The sequence below is a fragment of the Haemaphysalis longicornis genome, unplaced genomic scaffold (genome assembly GCF_048455015.1).
Source record: "Haemaphysalis longicornis isolate Haplotype H1 unplaced genomic scaffold, Haemaphysalis longicornis Haplotype H1 scaffold_10, whole genome shotgun sequence".
Lineage (NCBI taxonomy): Eukaryota > Metazoa > Arthropoda > Arachnida > Ixodida > Ixodidae > Haemaphysalis > Haemaphysalis longicornis.
Genome location: NW_027526204.1, coordinates 74,966,397 through 74,988,880, shown reverse-complemented (window position 1 = coordinate 74,988,880; position 22,484 = coordinate 74,966,397). Strand labels below are relative to the sequence as shown.

Here is a 22,484-nt window from a genome sequence, read left to right as displayed (position 1 = left end):
GTAATTTGAAATATGTCCCTCCCGATGCAAATTACCCCGTAACGAGAACCCTTTTCCGGAAAATACAAAATTGTAGCAACTTGGGGACTTTAGGATAAAGCAAAGTTGTAGGTTGTCCTCTTGGTGTCTTCAACAGACAGTCACACCGAGTTCCAGTCAGCTGGAAGTATCCAGGAGTAAAGATATGGGCACAAACGTTTGGGGCCTAATTACACTAAATGTTTTCAAGCGTTCCACAAACGGCTTCTGCTCTACTAGTCTTCAAGGCCGAAAGCTGGCTGCATGCGAAACATTGCCTTTGTAAAACCTTCCTACAAGGTACCCGCGCAGCACACCTTCGTGCACAAAATTGCTGGGCAAAAAATATGAGGCGTGTTTTATATAGCTGGCGGCGGCGTACTGAATCCAGGGGGATCGTGCGGCAAAACACGACCTTATACGTGGACTCGTGTGTAGGAAGCTGGTCCGTCCTCGCGCTCCCAGCACACACACCATGATCAAGGTCAATTCTCTCTGTTGTGTGCTTGGGTTGAATAACATAGCTATTCCAGGTCAGGGCGGGTCGGTCCCTTGTTGCGGCGGCCACACAACACGACTTCCCTTCCGACTGCGCTTGAGATAGATGCCTCATTTCCAGACAAAAACAAAGAAAATAAAGATAAACTGTTGTCAGGAGTCTGGACCACGCTTTATGCGCGTTAGCTGTAGTAAATAGGAGACGTGGAAGATACAACACACTCGGTATTGGGTGAATACTCAAACGCCCACCTCGCGTGTTGCAGCGTAATTTTGGACTCGAAGGTGCTACGTCTTGGAGGCATCACCTCTCATCTTTTCGGCAGAGCTCGGGCAATCGTGTAACAACACACTTTGCCGTACCCTTCCGTTGTCGACGGTATACGCTCGAGCGTCTGCTTCCTTGTCTTGTTATGCAAGGGGCGTGTTTTCGAAGATGTGCATGCCCCGCCATGTGGTTGTCGATCTTGGAGGTTTGACAAGTGCTTCTTCTGTTAGGGACGGTGCCGAAGAGGCGGTCGAGGGTGTGCGGCCAAGGCTGTTTTCGCGACGTCCATGTGTAGTTGTTCAGCTGAGCCACTTCAACCTGGTTGTGTGTTTTTTGCGAGCGACCGCAGCACCGTTACCCGGGTTTGTATGCTGTTTAAGGATATTTGGGAACCGGACTTGCTGCTGTTATTTACAGTATGCACGTGCGACTATGAAGTGTTATCTGTATGTTCTGGAAGCACCCTTTTTGTAGTGTGTTATCGTCCTCCCCAGTGCTCAGTCACAGCATTTATTAGTTTCTTTGAATCTCTTCTTTCATACTCACGCGAAAAGCGATTAGACCTAGTGTGTGGAGGGTACATCAACATTAATATTTTAAGTAATCTTGTTTCGAAAAGAAATTTTGACTTCTTATTACAGGGAAATGGGTTTTTAAATGTCATTGATTTACAAACTCGCATTACGCAAAATTCTTCCACGTAACTATATTTGTTTATTACGAACATAGACAGCGCAGGGATAGAATCTGGAGTAATTAGTGCTGATATTAGCTACCACTTGCTGATTTATTTATGTTTTACGAAAGAGTCCAGAAAACATATTAGCAATACCCGTTTTTTTCAACCTATAACTCAGAATACCCTTTCTATATTAGGCAAAATGTAGCGCAAGGAAACTGGGATTTTATTCTGGAAGAAAATAATCCTGAAATAACGTACCACAATGTGGAAAAGGCTAAACGTTCTTCGAGGGAAACAAAGTTGTGATAAAGAGGTTTCCACGCTCTTACTGAACGGGGAAGCTATATCTGACCAGGAACTTGCCAATGCGTTTAATCGCCACTTTGTAAGCGGTTTTAGTGAATCGAAAGTGTTCAATGTCCTTCGAAACATTACTTCGATTGGAGATGCTCTATTTCTTAGCCCGGTTGATGAAGCTGAGGCGGTGGGCGCATTCAACACGCTAAACAAAACGACATCTTGCGGCATTGACGGATTCCAAGTCAAACGAATTAAGTTTATTTTTGACATTATTTCCCCACACATAACGCACATTCTCAACAAATGTATCACTAATGCAGTGTTTCCTCGTGTTATGCAACTTGCGCGTGTATCAGTAATTTATAAAAAGGGTGATAGAGATCAACTGGCAAAGTACAGGCCAATATCTATACTACCAATATTTTCAAAGTTGTTTGAAAAAGTTATTTATAGGCGCTTCGTGAACTTTGAATCTAAGCATCCCCTAATTTCGACACGCAATTTGGTTTCAGAAAACACTGTTCGACAGAGCTTGCATTACTGGAACAAAAAGAACACATTCTAAAGGAGCGTGACAAAAAGAACGTTATTGGCATCTATGTGCACTTTACGAATGCTTTTGACATCATAAACCATGATTGACTGCTGCGCAAGTTAGGTCATTGCGGATTTCGTTGACCTGCATACGTACTTGTAAAATCTTATCTTGAATTATCTTATCATATCGCAACCCTCTTATCTTGAATTATCTTATCTTCTTATCTTGAAAAACGGATTCTTATCGGATACACGGCCTGTTCAGTGTGGCGTCCCACAAGGCAGCATTTTGGGCCCGTTCATGGGTTTCACTTCGGGGGCAGCTTCTCACCAAGCTTCGCATTCCCTTTAAATATTAAAAGGCAGTGCAAAATCGACCAAGGGCCGCGACGTCCCGGTGGTTCTACAGTAGTGGTACGGTGGTGGTTCCATTTACACAAGATGGCGTTGCGAGAAAGACGACGCAGCTTGAGCTAAAGCTGCTCACGCGAGTACTATGTGAACCGATGATACAGTGTACTAGAAGGTAGAGGAGTGTCTTGCGGGGAAAAAACCGATGTGGAGAGCGGGTCCGTTTCGCGACGAAAAAAATGTATGGAGCGCAGGCGTTCCGTACATAACTGCAGTTGCAGTCAGCGCCACCTAGAAGTTTTTAAATCAAACTGACATTTATTGAACGGCTTTTATAACGCTTTATACCGTAAAAAAGAAATAAAGAGTATTTAGGGCAATAAAAAAGGACTAATGTAACAAACACAACTTCTGAAATCAACTGGTAAGCAACGGCCGCCAGAGGTGCTGCTTACAGCAGGAGTTCCTCAGCAGAAACTTTCATCGCAAAAGGGGCCGCCCTAATCGGCCCCGAACGACACACCTCTCACTTCTACTGCACTGTACCGATGATGATCTCATCGGTGCAGCGATGATGATGATACATCAAAAGATTCTTCAGTGGACAGGACTGTAATTGTAAAGTGCCTCATCTTATCAGCCAAAATGTTCGCCAGCACTGCTCTTGCTCGCCGCGGCCATGGTCCGGGAAGCGCTCAGTTATTATTACGGCGTTCGTTGACACCGCCGCGCAGTGGCGGCTGGGAGGTAGTGCGGACGCTTATTTTTTTTCCCCGCCAAACAAAGGGAGGTGTTCTTCGCGTACCCCGCTTCCGTCCGTCCGCCGAGAAGCCGCTGTGTTGTTGGGCACACAGAGCCGAGTGCTGCCTCCGCTGTTTGCTCTTAAAGGGGCCTTCTCCGTGCCTTCCTCGCCGTTTGTGAATTAAGGCGGCGTGAGAGAGAAAGTAAGGAATGAAAAATGTGGCGACGCGAACGTTACCCGTAAGGACGTGGCGGTACCTTAGAAGAAGACAGGGCGAGTTTAGATGCAGTGTTTGGAGGGAGGGCGGGATTCACTTTAAGTGTATATATACACGTACGCACCGATTTCCTCAAGGTCAGATGGTGCGCCTCCACGCAGGGTTTAGTGCACTCATGGTGGGCGGTGTCTGGTAAAGAGGTGTTATTTCAGGGCGGCTACGTAGCCATTTCAATTTCGCTGGGTCGTTCACCCGCGGTGAGAAGCGTGGAGTGTGTTATGGCGAGGTTATTAGGCAACTAACTCTGTCCACACAGTTTCTCTCTCTCTCTCTCTGTATGTCTTCCCTGCATCCGTTTCCTGTTCTCTCCGAGAGCCGGAGGTTTAGAAGAAACCTGTGTACCCTGTCCAACGGTGCAGAATATATATACTATACGGGGCGATTGAATTGCTCAGTATTTCGATGTGGCAAAAGCAGTGACTCGTTGAATATTACCTCAAGATTCAGCGATTTCCGGTAAATGAAGCCGCTTTATAAAATTGAAGGATAATTGTGGGAAGATATTTTGGCTCAAAAAGGTGTTACTTTTCATTTACAGATCAATTATATCGGTGTTCAAAGAAGAAAGTGAGTGTACACCGTTTTGATATATCTTCGCTGACATGTATTAAAAAAATTAACGCATGGAGGAAAAAATTGCGAGTCGCGTTCTTTTCTATACATATAGAACTCGGAGTTCATCCTAATGGCATAAAAATCTTCGCAAGAAAAAAAAACGAAGTAGAGATTCTAGAATTGACGACGTCACTACAACTTCTACCTTTTGGCAATATCGTCTTGTGTAAATAAAAATACGTGAAATAAGCGAACACGACATCCCTCCTATACAATATTTAAAAATGCGATTGAATGCTTGCGGATTTCCTCACCGTCTCCTCTTCCCATACGTTTCTCCGTATACCATGGAGCCTATAAAATGTTGCCTGCGGCCAATGGAGATAGCACAGGCGATAAATCCTGCAGTTTATTTGCAAAACAGGCCGGTTAAAGCTTTACACACAATTACGGGGGTCCACCTCAGGCTGCCTCTCCAACAAATCACCTTTTTTCTTTCATCCACCTTATCCCAAGCTTTCCTTCGCTCTTCTTAATGGATCCCGTTCCCCATATACGGCGCGTTCGCCCTATCTTCGCGCGGTCGGTGGTCTCCGTTTGAGCGTCCATTAATCCGGACCTCACGCAACAGCCTCCCGCGCCGACTCCTTCTCTGGTCTGTCTTTTATTAGGCCTTTTTACGCGCTCGAAAAACGATCGGACGTTAAGGCAGCCGCCACCACCGGGCGCGTTCCGAACACGGATCGTCGCATGCCGTTTTCAGCGATGTAAAACTTTCGTTCATTCGGTGTCCCGCTGGCCAACGTTCGTTTCGCCGCGTTCCGCTCACCATCCATCTTGTGATGAGGATGGAGAGGGAGCAAAATGAGGAGGAAGAGGTTGGAGAGGTGGACGTATGGAGAAAGCCAATTAGCTACGGGTGAAATTTTCTTTTTCCGTAGCTCATTTCCGGCTGCTTCTAGCTTGTGCCCGCTGGGCGGTTTCTATGATTGTCATTTAAGAGAAAAACAAGCTCCCTCGTGCGCTTTCGCCTAGGTCATCTCTCTTACCGCCCTCTCCCGACCGCCTTTTTAAGGACCTCCGGCGTGGTTGCGTGCGTCGAATTGAGCGGGAATAAACGGGCGCGCGCGCGCGCGCGCGTTTTTCAAATCCGAAAGTGGCTGCTCGAATGCGGGTGGCATCGGGCCGTGTACAGTGGGCATGCTTCGCGGGCGCATGTATGGACTGCTGGGTGGAGTGGCGACTGGCTGCCTCTTCCCACGAGCGATGAATGCGAAGCGAGGGCGGAATATATGAACTGCTGTTGGCTGCGTTTTGAATTAAACTCGAATCTCTGCCCGCGAGTACCGTTCGGCCGTTGACCTTTCCATTGTTTCGTAATCGCGCGCTTCTTGGGCTGGAAAGGTGATTACTTGGACGCTCGTCAGCAGTTTTAAATGTGATGGCTTTTGTAGAGCGAGCTCACCGAGGCCGTCGTGTGCGTCCGTACGTCTGTAACTCTTGCACTCTCTCCTCCTTACCACTCTACGTTCATGGCAATGATCGATTGCAGTCGCATCCTGGGGCGATGTAGCTGTTGGCCGTATTTCCTCTTCCGCCCTCCGCTTCCACCTTGCAGTGGTTGCTCCTCCGCAATGCTCCGCTGCCAGAGGGGATGTTTCAGGAAATTAGGATAATGTAATAATATATATATTCAACATATTCAACAAAAAAAGTTGGGCGCACAAAAAGTATACAGAATGTTGTTGTTTATATGTTGTATTCTCAATAAAAAAATCACTTGATAGTAAGTACTCATCCCGTGATGTTCTCCCGTTTGTCCTGTGTAATTACGCGCCTTTTATTTCGGTATGTCACCATCTCCTTTCGCCCACCTCTCGTTACTTCTGGGAGAATAACAACACTGCGACTTTAATCCATCCGAGGCTTCTGTGTGGGCCGTGTGCCCGTGCAGTATTCTCCGCAACATTTGCGGGTGCCAGCGCGTAAACGTGGCTCTACGTGGAAATTACTGTCGAGTAATTAAAAAAAAGGACGAGGCTGAAAAAGAAAGCAAGTTTCTTGCACTTTTGCGTGTGTCTACGTTTTTGCGTATCCGCTTTTGGTGATGCCACTCCAAAGAATTTCTGGTTGGACCTCCATTGATAACCTCATCTTCTGATCGTGTGTATTTTCATATCGTCTCCCCTTTGCAAGATGTTTTGGGTGGTAGAAAGTGGTTTTATTTTTCTTCGGGTATTTTGCTTTTACTGTTCAGAAGCAGAGACATAGAGAAAGATCTTTAAATAAACTGGCGATGTCGGCCGAGCTAAGATGCCCGGCTTGGTACGTCAGGCGAAAGCGGCGACGATGACCATTATCATGATGATGAAGTGCACATATGCTTTGAACTATTTAGAGGGCCTGATCAAGACGGGCTTTTAGGTTGGGCAGTAGAGATGTTGCAGCGGGAGAGACACGTTTCGAACTAATCCATGGACCTATATAAATACGTCCCTCAGTTCTAGTCCTACTAAAAGCGGCCAGCGAAGAGACGCTGGGAGGGACGCTCTTTGTTCAATAAATTGCTCGAAATCAGAAATCACGTAATTCAGACAATCGCGTACGCCGCACTGTCGGCACAGTGCAAACTGGATTGATTTGGCTTGTAACGGAAGCACCACGTGTAGGCGACAGTCAGTACCATTCGGTGGCGTACTACTTCGCCGTTAGGAGAATCCAGGTTGCATGTTAAATTCGCAATACCAAGAAGGTTGAATGTACGGTGTAGTATCGGCAAACATTGACCACCATATACAGACATTAACGATCGCCGTTCAGGTTGAGATACGGACAACAACGAATCAAGCATTCCAAGATAGTATTCCGCTAGGTCGTGCGGAGTATGCTGCCCAATTATTTTCACGCTGGAGGCAACACTGGGTTATTTGTCATGTATAGAATTCTGGAACAGCGTTTGGCTCTGCTTCCTGAGTGAAGAGCGCTGTTCCAACACCCCGCCTCTTCAACCCATACAGTTCCATGGTAACATATACTATAGGAGAATCTGGCGGCATTGTCTAGGCGACCCGCACTTCAGCGAGCGTTCCGTCATACCTGGCAGGCACGTTCCCTTTGTCCTTGGATTGGCTCATGAACAGGCTTGAAAGTTGCCCCCGGATGTAAGAAAGCAGCAATATAATTGTAAAACATTATTCAAATTTGTTTTGTTATTATAGAAATGAAGCTCCAAAAAGATTTATACGTCAGTGATTACTCAAAAGCTTCTTGAAGGGTGAACAACAAAGAACTGTGACCCTTTTCTGTTGATTTTTGCTTCGAGGCAAAACAGAAGCCATGGGGCTAGCTAAGCCAAGTAGGCGAGGAACGCCACTAGCTGCAATGGCGGCGTCCACGGCGGCGCGCGATTGCAGCGCCAGATTTACCTCTAGTATATATTAGTATAAAATTCTATGCCTCAACCAGCTTTTCATGCCACCCAAACAGGAAGTTACGTTATGACGTTATAACGAACACGCCTTTTACCGAACTTACATAACATCGGTGAAAGTTCCTGAAAAAAAAAGCCTTCCCGAGTAAAGAGTGTAATTCCAATTTCACACCTCCTCATCCGGCTTCACTAAAAACCCACAAGCGGTGCTTAGGCGTCTTTAGAGGTTTCGCCAATGAAGCATGGGGCACAATAATGGCATGCTCGCTACATGTCATGCGTAAGTGCACATGTGCCACACTTTTGTTATTTTTAACACTCCAAATTGCTGTCAGTCAGAAAATTTGGCGCGGTTTTCTGCCACGAAGGCCAACGCCTGAGAAATAAGGAAACACTGCCTCTGGCTGCACGGCTTTTGGAACAAAAGAATTACATACTCAGAACAGGCTGCTGCACATTTGTTGCCATCGCTTTGCGTTAAGAGGCCGTTTTGAGCGCTTGAGCACGCACGCGGATCATTTGCAGCAGACAACCGGTTTTTAACGCTGTTGTTGGAGGTGGCGGGCTACTAAATGCAGAGAGTGTATGTGCTTGTGAACATCCTACGCTCTCGTCTTGGCGCGCGTGACAGTTTCTCTACTGCTAACCGGTATGTTCTTCAAGCCCCAAGACGCAGTGCACTCCACTATTCACTGTTGCAGTGCTTAGGGCTGTGCCAATGAGATTTGCGCCATTAAATAACCTAAGCCAAGTCTTTCATAGGAAAGCCGAAACCAGTGTTAAGTGATACGCAGTTGACCGCCGTATCGCAGAGCAGGTGTGCCCGGGTGCATCAAGCGTTGCACACTGGCTTCCTTAGATTGAAAGTAAGCGCGAAAACCCGCTTTTAACGGTGTAAGTACCCGATTCTTTAGGTGTCCATCAATGGGCTCGGTGTGTGCGAAGAGTTGGAGCTCGTACGGCCAACATATGCTTCGATATCGCGAATGTGTGCCTTTTACCCTCGATGATCGCCCCCGCAAGACCACTGACACGTGTCGACATCATTTTCTTTTCGCTTTGCAGGAAGGCGGAGGGTAGCTGGTGAGGCGGGAGTGTGCATCTCCGTCGTTTGAGCTCTCCAACCCCGCGACTCAAGCCATGTCGGGCAGCGACGCCAGCGTCTACCTGTCGGCCGTCCGCTGGGACGACACCGGCGTCCCGCTGCAGGAGTTCGTGCAGAAGTTTCCTGAACCGCAGGTGAGTTTCGGCTAGAACTGACCTCGACGACATCATGTGGGGCTGTGTTTAACACCTCCTGGGAAGGTCCCTCAGTAAAAATTGTAAAGAACAGTGGGGGGCGGTCTTGTGCACCCCGATATCTATATAAGATCCTGGACTGGGCTTAGAGGGTGTATGGCAGACGGCCTACCCTGCATAAGACTCCGCTACTATTTTCCACAATTTTCTTTCCTTTTGGAATGAATAAAATTGTTACTCACTCGCTCCTGGAACGCGGTTTTCCTTGGAGTTGGGTTAAACCTCCTACAAAACTAGGGAAAGGTGCTAGTGGTAGTCCTATTGGTGGTGAGAAGGTGAAGGGCAGAGAGCGAAGGTGAGTGTTTCTGCTCTCTTCTTCTGTACGCTTTTATACGCCCCCTTCTCTTTAAATGAAATTAATTTAGTCACTGGTTGTTTCTGCTCAACAATTCTCCTTTTTCATACGGCAGCATTCTATAGATCGGGCCTCCATCCGGTCTTTCCTCTCCATCCGGCCTTAGGTATTCTGATGCCTGGTGCGCTATCCAGGCTGTCAGTTGGGTCATGGTACAGAAAAGATGATGGAAGAATGGAGGAAGAACTAGTAGAAGTCATCACATTTAGCACCTACCAATGGCACAGCTGGGGTAGGTGCCACTTGTATTTGTCTGCGTACCTCAGCCATTCCTTCGTTTTCTCTGTTCACTTGCATGGCCAGGTTGCTCGCGTGGTTCGAGGTCAGCATCGGCACGTGGGCGTACCCTCGCTGTCGTCGCCCGGTCTGAGCAGCGTTGTGTTCCTGTCGCCCCTGGGTCCGCGGCTGCGCATCAGCGCACAGTGCGTCAAGTTCAAGGAGAACCGGCAGCGGGTGGTGGCCATCGGCCCGAGGCTTGCCATCCCGGATGGCTACCGAGGCTGGTTCGAGATCCTCTCCGAAGACGGCCGGGCGTCGCGGTGCTACGAGAGCGTGGCTGAGCTGCTAAGGCGCTCGCCGGACACCTGTCTCGTGAGGGAACCGTGCAAGGCGCACCTGGCCCATCCTGACGACCCGGAGACGGTGACGGACAAAACAAGGACGCTGGCCGTGGGAGAGACGCTCGTCGTAGTCCGGGAGGTGAGTTGTGAGAGACGACGGTGGCCCTGCTTTTAAATACTCTGTAAAAATTCTTGAGCATTGCGGACGTTAGCTACCAAATCTGAAGGCAGTCGAGAAAAATGCAGCAAGTAATTTTGCAGCTGTTGCTGTTTCGACAAAAGTTGCTAAATTTGCCAGCGCTGCCACAACTTTGCGATGACACGTTGTGAAGCAGGCGTGTACAGGATAGGTGTAATGGGGCTATCTCACGCTCCATACTTGATTGATTGTAGACTTTAACGCGCCGACGCAACGCAGGCGATGAGGCGCCCCGTAGTGGAGGGCTCCGGATTAATTTTGACCACCTGGGGATCTTTAACATGCGCCGAAATATCGTACACGCGGGTGTTTTTGCTTTTCGCCTCCATCAGATAAGCGGCCGCCGCGGCCGGGAATTGAACCCGCGACCGCAGCGCAGCGCCTTAGCCACTGAGCCACCGCGGCGTGTCACGGTCCATACGTAGTGCTTGAGCGCTGATGCAAGAGATTCCAGAAAAGAGGGTTAGTTTCGTCTTCTGCCAAAGCCAGCCCTTTGTTCATGCTTGGGTCTCATCGAACAGTCCCTGTCTCTGTGTATCTGCCATAAGCAGCGGTTGAGGAATAACTAATTGAGGAGTAACTAATAACTAGTACTTGCGACACGTTTGACTAACTAGTTGATTTGGCATAATTAGTTGTGCGGATTAGGGAAAATATCTTAACTGACTACAAACGTCGGCCTGACAGAAAACTTAGCATCACTCGGCTAAATGGCAGTCATGAAGGAGGGTGATAATCGATCAAGAAATATGGATGCATGATGGCAAAAGTGAGAAGCAGACAGACTGTTCTAAGTACCGATTTTACTTGTTCGCCTATGCTAACTGCGATATACTTATACTGTGTTGACGCGGTTTAGGATTTGCGCCATCAGTGCATGCGACTGGTTCACGTGCAACAAGTTCACCCGAAGGTGCTCCCAAGCAGGAACTGGTTTAGTGTTCGAAAGCTTTAAGAGCTGAATATGAGACAAAGATTAGGTCTTCTGATTCTAGCACAGGTTTGTTCGCTCCATTCTAATCTATACAGAGGGAGTAGATCGTTTCGACGCGAGTCTCAAGTCATATTGGTACGCACTGAGTAGTCATGACTAAGACAGGAAACTGTGGCTAGAGAGAATACATTTTTTCTGGCTTCACCGCAGCACACGTCTCCAATGGTTCGAGCCTCGTTGGCTCGCTTGCGGTCATCGGCACCCCCGCAAGGCCGCTACCTGCGCTGCCTGACGTCCGCCGGGGAGACGGTGTACCTGTCGGCCGAGTCCCGGGGAAAGTTCTCGCCCATCGCCAAGGAGGGCAACATCTCGGGCGTGCACTCTGTGAAGACGCTGCTGTGCAAGCGTTTCCCACTCATGGTCCGCCTGGTGCACGGCCGGCCCGCGCCGTCGGGGCTCAAGACCACGGAGCTGCGACTGTATGGCGTGGAGCGAGAGGAGTGCGTCCTGGCTCTACCTCTCGTCAAGGACGCGCCGCCGCTGGCCGTGCCGCAGTCGGCGCCGCTGCGGCTTCAGCCGCCGAAGAACGGCGAGGCCCTCGTCCAGATGCCCGAGCATGCAAGACTTGCTGAGAAGTACGTAATCTACGCTTTATACAACTACATTCAGTTCCTACCACGAACTCTATCTACCGTGATGCTTCTCCATATTGCATAATTCTATCTGACGCCCTTCAACACATATCGCTGTCATGCAAATCCATACCCTCGAATTGAAAGCGGCTCGAAACTAATGCGGAATGAGGGGAAACCGCCCACAGGGTGACACCCTTAGTGGGCCACCAGGGCAGAGAACCTCGCAGTTAAAGGGACTCTGCAACACTTCCGATAAACGATTCCACTCTTTCATTCGCGTCTGGAAGCATTGATAAAGCTATAGTTATCGCCATCGTCGCAGCAGATACGCCTTCCGTTTCTGCTTTGCTTTTGCGGCTGTCTTTTTAAAGTGGCTATCAATGCCCTTATAGTTGCAACTCAAAGGAAGCCAGCCAATAGCAGTTACACCGCTCTAATGCTGTCATTCGAGTGCTCAAAGGGCGCCAAGACCGGGAAAGGGAGAAAAATTTTTTGAGCAAGTTTCAAAGTTATCCGATGGGCTTAGAGCAGAAATTTCTGGCAGAGGTAATTTGTGACCACCTATTGTAAGTACTAATTGTGTCTGTTCTGAAAGCATTTTAGTCATAGAAGAATAGTTGAAGAACGTTGAGAAGGGTCACTTTAGGCGTGCTGGTCCGTGTATTCAATTTCCCGGTGGTGGAATACAACAACCACAACATGTATCGTGCTCTCACGGCCCCCATAAGAATTGTGCACATAATAGACATCCCGGATGGCTATCACTATCCAAAAGCCATAAACCACGCTTTGAAGACCAGAAAACGCATGCAGCGAAGTTATTCAGTACTTCTAGCCTACCTTCACGCGAAGCTTTAAGAAAAGCTTGTGTAAGGAAGTGACGTCACGCTTTTTGCACGTGCTTGTGCTGCTGACTATGGAGCGTGTGGCAGTGGCACGAGGAGCCTATGGTATTCGAATTGATATCCCCAATTGTCTTTCACCATTGGAGGTAACAAATGGTGAAACATAGCTTAATAATTAATATTTTTACCTTAACCGTTGAATTTCATGGGAAGTGTGAGTGGCAAAGTTTTTCTTTCATACTACCTGTATATTCATTTCCAAAGATAAGAAAATGTACTTGTGATGGCGTGCAACAAAACATCTTTATTTTGTCCCTGCATTCTTTTATTATTTTTTGTTAACCTTGTAACAAGTGCAATATGTTGTCTTACCTCATGACAAACAATGACCTTTTCGTCCACAGGTGCAAAAGGCTACTGGACCGAATGGATGCCATAGAAGTGTTGGAGACGACGCGGAGCAGCAGCGATTTCTTCTCGTCCAAGACTCCACCGCAAAGGAGCCAGTCGGAACCGAACTCGAAGCCTCCGCAGAGTCCCCCAGCCGTTCCAACCAACCCCGGAGTGGAAAGGGTGCAGTCCACGCCCGCGCCAGACGACTACCGGTACGAAGAGATCGACCAGATCTACGACTACGTACGAGGATTCGCGCCTCTACCGGAGAAGATAAAGACCGAGCTGATTCAGGGCGTCGGTGACGCTAGCTGTGAAAAGCCGCCCACCTCACCACCTTCCACGGTGCCCTCGTCTTCTCCTCGGGACAGGCCGTTGCCTCCTCCCATAGAGACAATTCCCGCGCGTCGTTACTCGCTAGCCACCGATCCGGGGCCTAACTCTCCGGCAACCGCAGTGGCTAAGTCTCCTACGCGAGCTAAGGACACAGACTCGCACGTCTACGAGGCCGTCATGAGGCGCACGGATGAACCCAGGCCAAAGGGCGGCAGCGTCAACCCTGCCTCCCGAACCGGCGGCCCAAGGTCTGGAGTGCCCAAGCCGCCCAACAACAAGCTCTTCGTCAAGAGTTCGCACCCGGTTCGAAACGGGAGTGCCAAACCCCGGATGTACCGCCACACTGGCCGTATTCCCGTTCCCTGTGGGAAGGACATGCCGATGCACCACCCACACCCGCACCCGCATCACCACCAACACCACCCACCATGCCCGGCTCACCACCACTGTCCAAACGGCATCGTCGGCACCGTTAGCTCGTCTGCGGCGCCCCCGACGCTTTTTCAGAAGGCGTCACGGGCAAGGACCTGCCGCAGCAGCAAACCCAACAACGGCACCATCACGACGTCGCCGCTCTTCAACATCCGCTACAAGTCACTCACCAACCTGGCTGTCGACTTCAACGATACGTTGGACTCAAGCAATTCAGGCGGAGGCGCGTCCTCTGGTGGCTCCAAGGGATCCGGCTCTAAAGGTTCCGGTTCGAAAGGTTCCAAGCACGACAAGACGTGTTCAGTGCCGCCACACAAGCTGTCGCGGCCCAAGTCGCTGAGTAATCTCTTCTGGGACGTGGAAGCCAACAACCGGTACAACCTGCTGCTCCACAACGAGCTCAAGGCGAACCAGTTCATTTACGCGGATCTGCCCGCGAAGATTGCAGCCGCCGCCGAGCGCTCGGGCAAGAAGGTCGGCACGTTGTACCTGTGAAAACCGACATATATTTCTTGCAAGCTTGTTCTCACTCTGTAAATAGGCTTAACTGCCAACTCGAAGCTGTCTGCTGTTCCGCTTGTAACGGATGGTCTTTGTTGGCTGACACGCGGGACAGTCTGAAACAGAACTTTGTCTTGGAGCTTTGAAGTGTGTCTAGCGGTTTTTCTGCTTTCTTGAACAAGTGGCAATCTGAATCTAAAAATTACAGCCTAGAATTCAGTTCGAATAATGTCGTAGAGAGCACTCAAAAAGTGACAGGTACCTGAAGCATCCTCCCCTCGCCTGTAACCGGTCTGCAGGTGTTGTCGGCTGAGGGAAGTCGTTATATTGGGTACTCAAAAGCTAGCGACTATTTTAGGATCCAACTCGCTTCAAATTCCCTGCGCATACACAATAGCGGAATAGGCCAGGTTGTGAGTGTTCTCGTAGTCTAGCGAACTTGTGACTCTGCGTTCCATCCTGAAAAATGGTGGCGCGTTACCGCACCTGCTGAATGCTCGTTTACATCGTTTCTGTCTTCCCGCGGAAACACAGCTTCCTTTCACAAAATTTTAGCAGTCAGTCCAAGAGTTCAAAAGTGCCTGATGTAAATCGACTGCACTGTTTGTCTATCTCGACTAGTGTCGCTGGGAACTTTCGTTAAGCACCATCTCCAACATGTGTTAGGTACATCTACGAGATACATGCACCTCGTAGTTACTAAAGCTCGCATTGGTTGGAGAACAGGGAGATACACCTAAATAACACGTGCAGAGTTCCTTGGTAAATGTGTTCCGTTCAGAAGCGCCCCGGTGTTGAGGCCAATGCGTACCGCCAACGCTGTATACGCCGTCCTTACTTAGTCACATGGAGGAGCTACAACTGCCAGACGGACGCTTTGGTGTCGCTCGCTTTTGAAGCTTGTCATCGATGATATTGATGATGATTACGATGTATCTTCTGGTCGTTCGCACTGTGAGACTTACCGCGTGCGTGTGTGGTTCTAACTCAAAGGAGTGTAGTTTTCGAGGATGTTCGAATGCCTTGTGTGATTGTGCAAGCGGATCCGTGGGTGCTGCCAACAAAGGGCGACAGTGCTGCCCAGTGCTTCTCGGTGACTTTCAATGAGTGGTGTAAACAAAAATGAGTGCGCCAGTGTTTGTGCTGGGAAGACGTCTACCAGGACCCTTGAAACCGGAGAAACTGGCTTCGCAACATTTTTGGACGTGTGGTGACGCGGTGTGCCAGCCACAAGACTTGACGGGCTTGTGCCGCCTAACAAGTGAAATGATGCAGTTGTCAGCGAACAGTTGATGATTTGTGGCGGAGTTTGTCGTTCAGCATAGCGTTCCGAGACAAAGTGGGGAACCTCGTAGGGGGTGGCGTCGTCTGTGTTCACAGGGAAACAGTGCAGCTTGGTGGACGGTGACGTTGCTTGCAGCGACTTTTGTTTTTAAAACCTGCCGAGCAATTCTGGTGGTCGTTTAAGTTTCCGTGCCCTGTTCTTTTTTTTTAAACAACACGTCCTGTATTTAATCGAGCATGCTCCATGACGTCACTGAACAGCCATGACGGAGCTATTTCCCATCGAAATCTGTACGTTCCGCAATCCCTTGTCGGTTTTACTCAACCAGGCAGTGTCGTGAAAGATATAGTTGGGAAATGATACATATGATGCCGCCAGATGGTGTGTGCTGACATCGGCCTTTTTTGTCGCAGCCACGTCACCGTCCCCTGGTTCCGCGACGCTACCTTCTCCACATGGTACGCAAAGTGTTTCTCGTGGACACGGCAAGATTTAAGCGTATAGTTTTGAGGGAATCGCGCTGGCCATACTTCTCGCTTGTCTTTCCGAGAACGGTGCACGTATATGGTGCTATTCCTTTCATGAGCGCCGCGCGCACTACCAGCCAGTAATGGCGACGTCATAGGTCGTGTTGACGTTGATCGGTTTGCGTACCTGTGGGTGGGCAGTACTACGGGCAACCCAGCCGTGACATGTGCCGTATACTCTTTCAACTGCCCGCTCATTGCGTCATATGATAGATCTCCAATACGCGTCGCTGAAGGCAAAGTCAAAAGAGCGGCACGTTTACAACTCTCGTTGTGCTACTAGAAGCTGTGGTCGGAGGTCTTCCCGCCAAAACCTCGTCGCGTTCGCCGTTGACCTAGCTGTCATGAAAGAGTGTCGATTTGTATAAGTGCTGCTGTGTAATGTCTGGGGCTTTCGTGTTGTAGAAAAAGCAAAAAAAAATTGTCCTGATACTAGTATTGGGGATATAGAACTAGCCGCAAAGGCCAGTTTTACTTTTTTGTGTTTTTTTATAATCAGCCGGCTGCTTCTTGTTTGTTTATTTGCGTTTTGTTCTGTGTAGTTGTCGTGCGCCAATCTGAGTTTCGGTCATGTTAGTTTTCTCAGTGACACCACTAACTCTTTTTTTGCAAGTTTACTTGTTTCGTTCATGAAAGCGTACACATGAACTCTTACGCAGACGAACCTTTCAATGTAAAGTCTGTACCAGGCTTGTTTTGTAGACATGAGAAAATGAAACAAAAAATGGAAAGGTCTGCTTTGTGATATTTTAATGCTGAGTAACCCACAGTTCACGTCGCCGCAACAACAGCAGTGGCCTACACTCATACGGGAGGCAAGCGTGGAAACATTGCGTCATATTAGGGCTACGTAGCAGGTCTGTGGTTGACAAACCGGTAGTTCGGTGGCTTGTTATTTTGTGCAGTTGTTAAAATGCTGGCGAACAAAACTGCCTCAGACAACTGCTTTGGTTCGTTTGGCTGTCAGAACTTTGGAGGTCTCAACAAAGACCAAGGACCGATGTTAATAGGCGTCGCTTTTGACAGCAATGTGGCGGGTCTATAATTTGGTGTTATACTTGGAAGGAAGAAAGGAAGGAAGAAACCTTTATTTTCCTAAGCACCCTTAACCCAGGCCGCCGTCTTGGGAAGCCGTGGCCATGGCCTCCTCCGCTATGGACGTCAGCAGGAGCTGTGTCGCAGCGCTGGGGTCAGCCAGACTTGCCTCCCAGGATGCCAGAGTTGGATTCGGGATGCGGGTCAACTTTGGATGTCGATGCGCTGGCGTGCTGTAAAGCTGTAACAGCGCATGCAGATATAAACATTTTGGTTCATACCACAACAAGTCGGATTCTTACTGTGACGTCGCATACTAGGTAGATAAAAACTTAGCCGATGATCACGTCATTCGAACGATTCCTGGCGCTGCATTCCCTGCTTTATGCTTGTTTCCTTTTCGCACCAAGCTGTAAAACGCGTCTCAGATAAAGGGGTTGAGCAAAAAGGCGCCACTAGAGCGAAATCTTGTTCTCTTCTTCTTAACCGGTATTTGTGAGCACGGAACCACTTCCGTGTACTCCCGTTTTTGCAACACGGCGACGCAAGAAAACAGGCTTTAGGTGGACGTCGTCTCCATAGTTTACGCGTTTACCCGACACCTCGCAACAAAGTTCTACCCGGTATGTTGACCAAATCCAGTAGTCCTCAGAAACTTAGAATTGCTCGTAAAAGTAATTTACAAATACGAAAACGTCGTTAAAATGCATTTCTTCTTATGTAGTTAGATTCAAACATCTAACAAAGGTCAAAAGTGAACATGAGTTCAAGGTATAGACATTGCTGCGGGTATGCTCGTTTGGGGTCTCAGTGTGCTAGGAATTCGTTTGTGTATATGCGTCGACGATACGTGGGAATTTTACTGGCTGTTTTTGTACCGCTTACTTAAACACTAGTTTTTACGTGTTTACATCTTTGAAGCTTTGGGTCGATTATTGAAGCAAGAGCGAACCTGACTTACCAGTCAATCATCCACTGAACTCAACGAGGGCCTGGAGCCCAGTGATGTCTGAAGGAACGTTTTACTCCAGAGCAGGCACTTCTAGGCTTAGATCAGCCGGGTTTTGCATTTGCTCCACTTTCACTCTCAATGCGCGCGCTTCGTTTCCATGTGCCATGGCGCTCCGTGCGGTAACGGCGACGGACGTCCGCCACTGAGTGTCGCTGCTCGTGCAACTGACTCATGTTTTTTCTGTGTCCTAGTGTATAGTAAACAACAAAAAGATCAATAAATTGTTAAAAACCCGTCAGTCCAGTTGTCTCGTTTTTTACCTGTGATGGTGGTGGTGTAAACGTTTCATTTGAGATAAAACGAGGATGGTTGAGCCGTTCCTCTCTTGCTGGGGCCGTCGTCAGTCCAGGAAGCCCTGGGTGCGTGCGGCGAGTTGCGCCTGGGATATCAGCTCGAGCTGGTCACCCAGGTCGCTGTCAGCCAGCTGACCGTTCCTCTGCTCATGCAAGTGTTGGGAAGGGGGTTATAATTGGGTGAATTGCCATTTCATACTATGTGGTATAGGGTGCATGGGGATAGACAGTGTTTGCACTTGGGAGAGTACTGGGTTGGGTAGGTAGCATGAAGGTGGGTGCCATGGGGAAAGGTCTTGGTATGATACGGCGTAATACCAATTGTTAAGTATTTGGAAGGATTGTACTTGGGGAGGGCGTGAAATAAACATCTATTTCAGCAAAAAGGAGCATTGGAACGTAGATGTGGTCAGTATCAGATGTTCAGGAAGCCACGAGCCCAGGCCCAGTTCAAGGCTCGTTGTACCACACCTTCTTAAATATCTGGTGCCGAAGTGGTCAGCGCAGACTCCCACTGCTGAGTATGGGTTGTTAGGACGTTTACATAATGTGGACAGGAGGTAGGAGATAACGAGGCAATACATCGTAAGAGGTGACTTGCAGTGAGGGCAGTCTGGAGAGAATTGGGATGAGGATAATTTCTAGATGACTGTAGGATTGTAAAATGTTTCTGTTTGCAGTCTTCGGAGTATGTAATGCAGAAGTGTTGCTAGCCGGTATAGTCCGAGGGACATTTCTTGGGTGTGAGCAGAACAAACGAGACGAAGACAAGAACATAAGGACCCAGAGGCTGCCCTTGTGTTCCATCCTGTGTCTTCGTTTCGTTCGCGTTGGCTTCAGCAAATTAGTGTACAGGCTTAATAAATTGATAGTGAAGGTGTGGAGGAGGATATGTTCTTGCACGTTCTTTTCTCAAACAGCCCTGTTAAGCACACTCTAATACTTTGCTGCTGACTGTAGCATTTCGATGTTACAGGAGCGACATCTGCTTGTCAGTGCAAAATCAGTTATGTTAATATCACCGGCGCAACAGCACTGAAAAAGTTTGAAGGATTGCAGTTCCTGGGCGGGAACGGTTATCAAAATGTGATAAAAATTTTTGAAACTCCCCAGTGAGTTGCAGGCGTTGTGGGTATTCCGACTGTCTACCCTTACTCGTACCCTTAAGGGGGCAGCAAACCACTGCGTAGAGAAATAAAATAAACGTAACTGCTTACACTTACTTTAATTATAAAGTGCCAGTGTACGAGTAGTGGAAAACGCCACTACAGCACATGAACATTGCCCGAGTTCTGCGTTCTCTCTGGGATTTCGAACACTAGGCTGACATTGTGAGCCTCCCTCCAATCCTTATAGGTCGCTGTGGCAGCCCCTTTCCTAATAAACTTACACGTATCTAGCTATCATAAATTAAACGTAACTACTTATGAAACGTAACCATAAAATAAACGTAATTATTTATGGTTACGGGTATTTCCAATCTTTAGGCAAGTGTTTGGTGCTTCTTCAGGACTACTAGTACGGGTCGCCATCCTCAAGACTACTAGTACGGGTCGTAATTCCCAAAACGCCTACACTTGGGGAAGCGCAGGACGCCCGCGGTTTAATGATATGTCGGTATGCACGTTAAAGATGCTTTCCGGCAGCCGGCGAATGATGGGAACACCTCAATGCGCGTTGCTAGGTGCATGCAATCTTCGTGTGCTTAATTCGAGTGCAATACGAAAATATACTGTAGAATATCACCCCAGAATATAGAATGTAGAATATACTGTAGAATATCAGCCCAGCCTTACGTATGGGTAATACGGGAAAACGGAAAATGCAGTTGTTGTGGGGAAATAGCCCCAACAAGTGTGACTAATTTTCATGATTAATGAGCTTCCCGCTCAAGAAAAGGGCAGAGAAGCCGCAAAAGTACACTTAGGCAAATCTTGCGCCATGAATACGCCTTCAGTCGCCTTAGGCCACAAGCCGGAAACAGGACCGGAATTCTGGAAACGCAGAACTGTGGTTCTTCGTGTTAGCTCGAGGCCAGGCTTCAATTGAAAACGAAAAAGGCAACGTGAAAAAGCTACGCTCTCCTGTATTGCGCAACCAACTGGCCGCCCGAAGGCAGTAATTGTCTCTCGCTCACTGAACTTGTTCTCTCGTGGCCGCCTTTCAGTGCATGCTAATTAACCGGCCGGTCGCGCCCCGTCGTTCCAATCCTCCGCGCGTGCCCTTTTGCAGGAAACGGCCTAAAGCGGCGAGCGGCGGTCCCAGGCATTCTGCCACGGTGGGATAATTGCTGGCGCCCGTGACGAATTAAAACGTGCGCGCACGGCAGTAATTTGGTCGTAGCCCACGCTGTATCTGCGGGGCGAACATGACTGGTGTGCCGCAAGGAGCTGTTCTGTCCCCACTTTGCTTGCCAGAAGGCCTTTTATTGTCTCCGCAGCCTGGGTGACCACAGTAATGCGGGGAACACGAGTATAGTCGTGTGTGCGTACCGAGGTGCCTGTACGGGGTTTCTGTTAGGGGAATGACGGCTTTTCTGGACCTTATGATGGTGTATACGGTGAAAGGGAGTTTTCTGCCTTGATAAACAGATAATGCGCGCCTCAATGGCGGACGAACGGATGCGCAGCCATGGGTCAAAATCAAGCAACTGTACTTCTAAACCATACCGAAAATTTACCACGTAACCTGCTCATAATTCTTCATAACTTTCCCAAATGTGGTTGGTAACATAGAAAAATAGATCGGTCAGCTCTGTCACAGGGAATCTTTAGGTTTAATGAAGATTTACAAGTTGCTTTAAATTGCCTGAGGCGGCTCAACAGTGACTGTGGCGAGGGACGTGTTATCTAAGACTGTACGAATACTCCACTCAGTTCTAGCATCGGTTTTTGCGGTCGGTTTCTGCTATGCTAATTGAAGAGGCCCTCGTGGTATGTATTTTGTAAGAATTATTTAACTCTTTCTCACCATAACACAACACATTGAAGACTTAATCGCAGTATACGGCGCTTTGCCCTTGAGAATTGCTGGGAATATGCTCGCACGGCATATAATAGAAGCTGAGATATTAGACGTCTGTAGAGATTTTAAAACACTGCTTAAATATTACGACGTAGTTATGTAAGAAACCACCACACAAGACTTGCAGCGAACCTCACTACCTAAGCTACGTAAGCAAGTGCACACTCATGGGGGCTTTGCACTGCCGATTATTCTAAAATTAGAAGCTGAAATTGGATGTGGAAATTTTCAAGACTGCTGCTTTGCAAAAGGCACGGACTTGCGAAAGCCTTAGCTGCAAATTATTCTGTATTCATGACCCTGAGCATAAACTAAGTGTTATCAGCCGGGCTGAGTCTGTGAAGCCAATATAAAAATATATCATGAGGTTGTACACACGCATTGGCACCTCAAGGGTGCCTCTTGATTTGGTCATTCAATGCAAGAAAGCAGTTCTGCAGTAGCGTGTTCCATTAGTTCTAGACAGCCGCGTCGGTCCAGTGTAAAGTCCTGAACATACTAACTTGCGTTTAGAGAGAAATTGAGCTCCACTGTGTTGACTAAAGTGCTGAAGGCTGCTGTTAAACAGTCCAAACAACTCTAGCATGCTTATGATTTTTTCTGTCCGGGAGTAGTTTTCGTCGCGGATACCGACCTGCGAAATCCTGCGACCTTCCTGCAAACCGGCTGACGCTCAACATACATGTAATCTGCATATATGCGCTTAGCACTTGTTCTTCCCTCTTTAGTCACAGCCACGGCAAGAGGCATCTATGCTGCTTCACTGCAGTGCACGGAGTTATGACTTCAGCTGAACTTAAGTGACATGAGAAACGGAAGTGACGTAATTACTTTGGTTGACGGCACTGCTAATTTTCCGCCCGGTTGTGACGCCACCGTGCCATTGCAGTGGCCTCTGTCCGCGTAGGCAGTGGCTAGGCTAACAGGTAGGCAGCAAGACCACGCGGTGAAATCGGGATTTACGTGACCGAGTAATGTTAGCTTTGTTTGGTTAGCTTTCAGCAGAAAGTTGGTTTTGCCGCAAGTCCATTTCTAGAAAATGGTAGAAAGTGCTTCGTAAGCAACTCAGCGGTAAAAAGCAACAGGAATCAATGCAACGGCCATCGCTCGACGAGCGCACGTCAACTATCGGTTAAAAAATCCTGGGCCATCTCCAGTGAC

General features: G+C 48.4%; 1 protein-coding gene across 1 annotated transcript in view; it reads left to right on the top strand.

Annotated features, from left to right (window-relative positions):
• The window catches only part of LOC144158791 (uncharacterized), a 156,597-nt gene extending 138,357 nt beyond the window's left edge, over positions 1–18,240 (top strand). Inside the window, exons 3-6 of the mRNA XM_077689927.1 lie at positions 8,724–8,897; positions 9,616–10,011; positions 11,216–11,640; positions 12,890–18,240. Coding sequence (XP_077546053.1) covers positions 8,799–8,897; positions 9,616–10,011; positions 11,216–11,640; positions 12,890–14,141 — 2,172 coding nt within the window. The 5' untranslated portion in view covers positions 8,724–8,798 and the 3' untranslated portion in view covers positions 14,142–18,240. The remainder of the gene's footprint in view (positions 1–8,723; positions 8,898–9,615; positions 10,012–11,215; positions 11,641–12,889) is intronic.
• Positions 18,241–22,484: the final 4,244 nt, after the last annotated feature.